The sequence below is a fragment of the Elgaria multicarinata genome, chromosome 8 (assembly GCF_023053635.1).
Source record: "Elgaria multicarinata webbii isolate HBS135686 ecotype San Diego chromosome 8, rElgMul1.1.pri, whole genome shotgun sequence".
Lineage (NCBI taxonomy): Eukaryota > Metazoa > Chordata > Lepidosauria > Squamata > Anguidae > Elgaria > Elgaria multicarinata.
The window spans coordinates 8,615,340-8,623,177 of NC_086178.1; the positions used below are offsets into that span (position 1 = coordinate 8,615,340).

The 7,838-nt window shown below is 42.2% G+C and overlaps 1 protein-coding gene across 1 annotated transcript in view; it reads right to left on the bottom strand.

Annotated features, from left to right (window-relative positions):
• Positions 1 to 7,165, bottom strand: part of LOC134402384 (cytochrome P450 2C39-like) — a 40,765-nt gene extending 33,600 nt beyond the window's left edge. Inside the window, exon 1 of the mRNA XM_063131802.1 lies at positions 6,983 to 7,165. Within this exon, the coding sequence (XP_062987872.1) occupies positions 6,983 to 7,153 (171 nt within the window). The 5' untranslated portion in view covers positions 7,154 to 7,165. The remainder of the gene's footprint in view (positions 1 to 6,982) is intronic.
• Positions 7,166 to 7,838: the final 673 nt, after the last annotated feature.

The window sequence follows — 7,838 nt, forward strand, 5'->3', positions numbered from 1 at the left end:
TTCAGAGTGATATTAGGTCAATATCTTTTTTGGATACAATTACATATCGGAAAAATAATACGTTGTGTTTTAAAACTTTTGTAAAACCTACAGACAGGAATTCTCTCCTTCATTATTCATCTTTCCATCCTCGCCATTTATGAAATAATCTTCCGGTGGGTCAACTTTTTCGCTTTAAATGTATTTCAACGGATTACTCAAATTTCAATGATCAAAAAGTAACATTTCGTCAATCACTACTAGATAGGGGTTACCCTCATAGGGTGATTAATGAGGCTGAGCGACGCGTGAATTCCGTTTCTAGGAGCTCTCTATTGACCAGATCTTCACGTCCAACTACTGACCGACTCTCATGTGCATTTGAGTACTCACCATCTGCACATGTTATTATGAGAATCATTAGACGTCATTGGCATATTATCAACCATCTTCCAGGATGTGCGGCACCACCACAAATAGGCTGGAAAAGGACTAAGAATCTTAAAGATTATCTAATATGTTCAGACATAGATCCACCAAAGAACCCCACACACATAGCATAAAAGGACATTATAGGTGTTGGGGTTGTTCAGTATGTGACTTGGCATTACAAATTAAGAAATTTCAACATCCTACAGAAAATCACACCTTTGATTTAAAATATTTCTCTAACTGTTCTACGGAGAAGGTGGTCTATATCATTATCTGTCCTTGTCTTTTAATTTATGTGGGCAAAACTATGAGGAGTGTATGGGCACGAATTATTGAACATCGTTCAAAACTTAGAAATGGGATAACGGAGGCACCATTAGTTCAACATTTTATTGAGTGCCATCATCATTATAATGAATTCCAGTTTTTTGTTATTGACAGAATCTTTCCCCTTCAGTATAATTATCGTGATTTGAACAAGGAACTTCTCCAAAGGGAAGCTGAATGGATACATCGTCTTAATTGCATTCAACCTTTCGGACTAAATGCTACTTTAGAGCTCACAGCTTTCCTCCCCTAGGATGATTTATTAGCCAATTAAATCACTTAAACTACTATAAGAATCTGGGAGCTTTTTTGAAAACTCTTTTAAGGGACTGAGAGCATGTCTTGTCGGCTTGAGGAAACGAGAATGATATGGTGGTAAGCCTAGATAGTTTTTACAGCATGGTTGTGCATCATTTACTAAGGTTGTGAATTGTTTGTAATGATAAATCTCATTATCTTTTCTTTAGATAAACCCTGGTGGGTTTCTTTCTAATTGTGTAGCCGTGGCTCCTTCTGTAAACTTAGTGGGTGAGGCCAATATTTTCTGTTTTGTTTTCCATTGCATAACAACATATGTTATTGCTTATAAATGCTGAGTATGGTGTTTTTGAATTACTTTTCAGCGTCATACTGAGGAAGAATCTTCGAAACAGCAATTAGTACCGGACTACTGTTTATATCAAAGACGCTTCATGTGAATAGTTCACCATATGTATATTAGATTGTTGATATTGCAGGCTTTGTTGTGAATGTTAGTATGAACATCTTATAAATATTGTTGATGTGCCTGTTCTTTATACATTTGTAAAATTTCTGAATTATTCATCGATGTAAGTTGTTTGATGTCTTTGTGGTTTGAGTGTTACCACTCTTATTATACTACTGTTACAAACTACAGAGGCCAGAAAAGTCCTGCAGGTGGGCAGCAGCAGCTCACTGGGTACAGGGGCGAGTGAGATGGGAGTTGGCAAGCAGGAGGAGAGTCCTATGGACTCACGGTCAGTCGCGCACCCAGGAAATTGCAACAGCCAATGCGCTTTGGATTGGGATCCAAATCTGAAGTTGGCTGGGACAGTTTTGAGGCACCCTGAGCTAAATTGGGGCCAATTCAGAAGCTTCGAATTGACCTCCTAGCCAAATTAGGGAGGGGCTGTGCATAGCCCTATTTTTTCCTACAATCTCTTGGGCCATCCATAGATGGTTTGCAGTTTAAGCAGCTCAGAATGCTATTAAGGTCATACTCTATTTTTTTCTGTATTAGGGGGGCACAATTCATTCCTGCTGCCTTATAAGTATTCAAGGTGAATTTTTGTCCCAATTATTGTATAGTGCACCAATAATGATTCATGGATTTAATCCAACTGTTGAGAGTGTTCTTTCAAACTTCTTGTACTCGTTTTGTTTTTTTGAATGCCGTGTGTCACCTGCTAGTCTATGTCTGGGGGTTGGCTTTGCATCTATAGAATGCAGGCCTTGGTTCCTCGCCTTTTGATATTGGCTAAGGGTTGCATATGTTGACTCACCCTTAAGTTACCTTTACCAGTTCATGGTTTAAGGATTTTACTGTTAAATTGCATTTATTAGGCCTTTCTATGGATTTCCTCTGTACATAAGATTATTCTGTTGCAAAACCTATTTTAGAACAGCAGATCAAAGACATTGATTTTCAATATTCTATGTCAAATGCTCATACATCTTGCTCTCCAATACACTTTGGTTTAATTTCTGAATTCCCTAGATATGCCAGGTATCTGGATGATCTGTCTACCCCCAAATATCACCTTGTCTTCTCTAGGGCTAGATTTAACTGCCTCCCCTGTGTAATATTGGAAGGGTACTACCAGGGTATCCCATATGAGGCTCATTTGTATCAGTATAGGGCAAACCCACCTTTGCCTGCCCCATGTGTTGCTAACCAGACCCCTGCTGGCCACCTGACCCTGCTTGCTGCATACTGCCCCAAATGGATGCCCCTGTTCTCCCTACTAGTGTTCTTGTGGAGATGAAGACCGTTGCTAGATGAGGAGTTAGCGCGGTGTGAGGCCCGGTCTCCTTGCTGTGCATCCAGATGATGCACAGGGGATCCCGGGGTCAAGCCGGGCTAAGTCCTCCCTAGACCCGGGATAAGCGGATCTGCTTATGGCCCAGCTTTTCCACAGCCCCGGGCTGAGGCCGGGGCTGCAGAAAGTCTAGCGACTTCCATGGTTTTCCTGGCTGCTCGCTTACTTGCGAGTAGCCAGGAGAAGCCACGCACTAGGCACAACATTCCATAGGAGCGCTGTGCCCATCGGGCCGGGGGGAATCACGGGGGGGGGGGGAGATGGGGGCCGGGGGAAAGAGTGACCCAGCAGGAGAGATGGGGGAAGAAGAACAGGGACAAGGCATGGCAGACGGGGACAGGGCATGGTGGACAGGGGGGAAGAAGAACGGGGACGGGCATGGCGGACAGGGACAGGGCATGGCAGACGGGGACAGGGCATGGCAGATGGGGGAAGAATGGGGATGGGCATGGCGGACGGGGTCAGGGCATGGCGGATGGGGACAGGGCATGGCGGATGGGGGGAAGAAGAACGGGGATGGGCATGGTGGATAGGGACAGGGCATGGTGGATGGGGACAGGGCATGGTGGATGGGGACAGGGCATGGTGAGCGGGGGGAGGACAGGCGAGCGAGCGGGCAGGGGGGCATCAGACATTGGGGGGAAATCAGGGGAAGGGGGAGCGGGCAACCCTTTATTTTTTTAAAAAACTATTTACTTTTCCATTGGTGCGCTCCTGCACACATGGCCCTTTAAGATGGAAAACACTGGAGCACACAACGTGGCTTTCCCTTACCCCGTCGCATGTTTACGTCTAGCTAGGGGCGACAGCGCAAGCTAGCTTCAGCACAGCCTCACCCCAACTCCCCACCGGATTATCTGGTAGGTCTAACAAGGCCCGAAGTCGTTGAAACTTTAGAACACTTTTTTTTAAAAAATGTAGCTTTCATAGGGTGGCATGTAAGAGACTACTTTGCCCTATAATGAGGAAATGCCCTGGAAGGACATCAGAACAGTATTTGGGACATTTCTTGGCTGGTATAAGCAAGTCAACAACAGAGTTAATGGCTAAGTTCCTCTTCTCCGCTCAAAGGTGATTTCTTCATCCTAATTGTAATTTGTATTTCATGTTTTTACCTTTTGTATCACACTGTGTTTTAATTATGGCCATATATTTCAAAGATGTGTCTGTTTTAATGACTGTTCCTCAGCTTATTGTGTAATAAAACAATGATTATGCTTTTGTGTTTTTAATGATTACGATTCACAGTTCGTTTGTTCTAATGGGTCTGTGACCGCATAATAATAATAAAAAATTTAAAACCCCACATAAAGTGCATTACTGTAATTTAAAGACGAGGTTACAAACACATAGACTGTGGTGGACAGCAAAGGGCATAGCTGACATACCAACATGAGTGGATAAAAGATGCTCCTAACCGCAGAAATCACATGGGCCTCTAATGACAATGATGAATCCAGGAGCACCCAAGACTATGTACCTGCTCTTTCTGAAGGAATGCATCCCCAACAAGAACAGACAAACTCCCCAATTCTCATACCTGAGAACCATCCACCCATAATCTTCACCTTGTCAGGATTCAATCTCAGTTAGATGTGCTTCATTCTAAAAGGTAGGTAATATTTTCTCTCAATAATGCCTGATTTAATATTTTAACCAGACTTGGAGTTAGCAAATTTTATTTATTTATTTGTAATATTTATATACTGTGAAACGTAATAAAACCCCTAAGTGCTTCACATATAAATATGACAGCCCTCTGTCAGGGATGCTTTAAGGTGGATGGACTCGATGGCCTTATTGGCCCCTTCCAACTCTACTATTCTATGATTGTATGATTCTATGATTAACATCACTGTTAAAATACAATGTAAAAATACTGCTGACCCATAGGATCTCTCTCTTATTGGAATTCAGCTTCAGTTTATTAGCCCTCATCCAAGCCATAAATGCAACCAGGCACCAGTTCAGAATGTGCTTCTCCCAATTCAAATGTCACAGAGAAATAAAGCTGGATGTCATCAGCATATTGGTGATATCTTGTTCCAGATCTCCTGATGACTGCTCCCAGGGCTTCATATAGAGATTCAATAACTATGTGGACAGGATGGTGCCCACAGTTCTAGGTATGGGGCTGAGGTGCAGTCACCTAACGTAATTCTCTGGAACAAAGCCCACAGATACAAGTTGAACCTCTGTAGGACAGTGCCTTTTGGATCTACCACAATGGTGTTACCAACTGAAGCCTCCATATCTATTTTTCTAGGGCCACAGCTAGACCTAAAGTTTATCCTGGGATCATCCAGGGTTCACCCCTGCCTGAGCACTGGATCCCCTGTGTGTCACCTAGATGAACAGGTTTGACCCATGGACGATCCAGGGATAAACCTTAGATCTAGCTATGGCCTAAGTCAGTTGGTGTCATTCAGTAGGGATGGATGAAATCACCTCCATCCACACTTAGGCCCTGTTCAGAAGACACCTTAAACCACAGCTTTAACCATGGTGGTTAAGCCAGAAAGCCGAGCTGTTTTCAGAAGACACCTTAAACCATGGCTTTCACTACATTGAATAAGGCTTTTTGCCTTAGTCACTGTGGTTAAAGCCGTGGTTTAAGGTGTCTTCTGAACATGAGATGGCTTTCTGGCTCAACCACTGTGGTTAAAGCCATGGTTTAAGGTGTCTCCTGAATGGGGCCATTCACTTCTATCTTCCAACTATTCTTGGAATATTCACACTTTTAACCTTGCATAAATGACAGCTTTAGGGCCCTATTTGCATAAGAGACATAAGAATGTAAGAAGAGCCATGCTGGATCAGACCGAGGGTCCATCCAGTCCAGCACTCTGTTCACACAGTGGCCAACCAGCTATTGACCAGGAACCCACAAAGCAGGACATGGTGCAACAGCACCCTCCCACCTATGTTCCCCAGCAACTGCTGCACACAGGCTTACTGTAAGGCTTGCAGACTTACTCAGATACTGGAGGTAGCACATAGCCATTAGGACTAGTAGCCATTGACAGCCTTCTCCCCCAGGAATTTATCCAACTCCCTTTGTAGTGATGGCCATCCAAACTGGTGGCCATTATTGCATCTTGTGGTAGTGAATGCCATAGTTCATCTATTTATTTATTTATTTAAAACATTTATATCCTGCCCTAGATCTCAGGGCGGCGTACAGATAAAAACATAGAGTATAAAACAATAAATATACAACAGTTAAAAACAAATTAAACCATAATCCAAGTTAAAACAATATATAGTTTAAAATGAATAGATGCAGTTAAAACAGTTAAAACAATGTGCCAGTGAGTTTAACCATCAAAGGCTTTGTTAAAAAGCCATGTTTTCACTTGGCGTCGAAATGCAATCAATGTTGATGCCAATCAGGCCTCCAAAGGGAGGGCATTCCATTATCTATGTGCTTTTATCTGTCCTAAATCTCCCACCAATCAGCTTCATAGGATGAACATGGGTTCTAGTAGTATGAGAGCATGAGAAAAATGTCTCCCAATCCACATTCTCCACCCCATGTATGATTTTGTTCACCTCTGTCATGTTTCTCCATATCCTCATTTTTTTCCAAGCTAAACAATCTCAGCTGTTGTAACCTTCCCTCACAAGTGGAGATGTTCCAGCTCCTTCATAATTTTAGTTGGCATCTTCTGAACTTTTTCCAGCTCTACAGTATCTTTTTAAAGTGTGATGACCAGAACTGAACACAGTATTCTCAGTGTGGACCTGTTGATGGCATTATGAAAAGGATCCACAAACTTCTGTGAGTGACCAATCACGAGTCTGCAATAAATCGCTCATGTACAGAAACACATAATATAATACTGTAAAAGTATCAGTGGTTTAGATAACGAAGGCTTTTATTTAAAAGATTCTGCTAAATATAAATCCTGCCGTTTCCTGTATTGCACATATATTCTTATTTTTATTGTACTGTAATGTGCTTTTTAGTACTTGAAGAACCTTTTGGGCAAAAAGCAGTATGCAAATATACCCTAATTATTATGAACAATAATATTTCGCCGTATCAATTTTTTGCCAGGATGTTTTACTAGTACAACATTTCTGTCCACAGTCACCATAGAAAGAAAATCGTTCAAAATTCTCTCCATTAATTCTGTTACTCAGCTTAACGAGTTATTGGTTAATTATGTAGAAAGACATACCTTCAAGAGAATATCGTCAGTAAATCTAAATCCCATCCGCCATATGTTTCCAATGAGAGGAAGTGAAAGAGGTCCAGGAGGGTAGTGTCTGCGTGACCAACGTTGTTTCAGGAAATGCAGAAGCAGAAGAGCCCCTAGCACAGCAATCAAAAATGCCCGTATCCCCATCATTCTCCTGCTTTTTCTTTTGTTCTGATTCTTTCTAGGATGTCTACTAGGTAGGCTGGACCCTCTTCTCCTAATAGCTTTTTGCTTTCCTCAGAGACGTGGCCACTTCTCTCTCTCTCTCTCTCTCTTTCTGTTTGTACTAACATGTGTTTATATACTATGATTGTAAAAAGCATATAGGCCACAAATCTTCTGACATCATATCAAAGTAGCCTTGGAATTTGACCCTCCAGATATGCATCATAGTGCCACACTGGTCTTTACATAGTGGCTAATTCTGATGAGTCACTCAAATAATTGGGAGGAAGACATAATTTTAATTTCAAAGGCTAGTATAATCCACAAATGGTGTGCCACAGATAGGCAGAACAATTGATGTACCCTATGTTCTTGACACGTTCATGAACATAAGAAGAGCCCTGCTGGAGCAGGGGAAAAGCCTATCGTGTCATACATCCTATCTCCAAACTTGGCCAATGAGATACCTACAGGAAACCTATGAGCAGGATATGTGGGCGATAGCCCTCTCCTGTTGTTGCCTGCCAGCAATTAGCATTCAGCGGCAAACCGCTGCCAACCCGGGAAGTAGTTTCTAATCACAATGATTAGTAGCTATTGATAGCCTTATCCTTTATTTTTCTTAATCTTCTCTTAAAGCCATCTAGGTTGCTAACGTAATGGAAGAGCA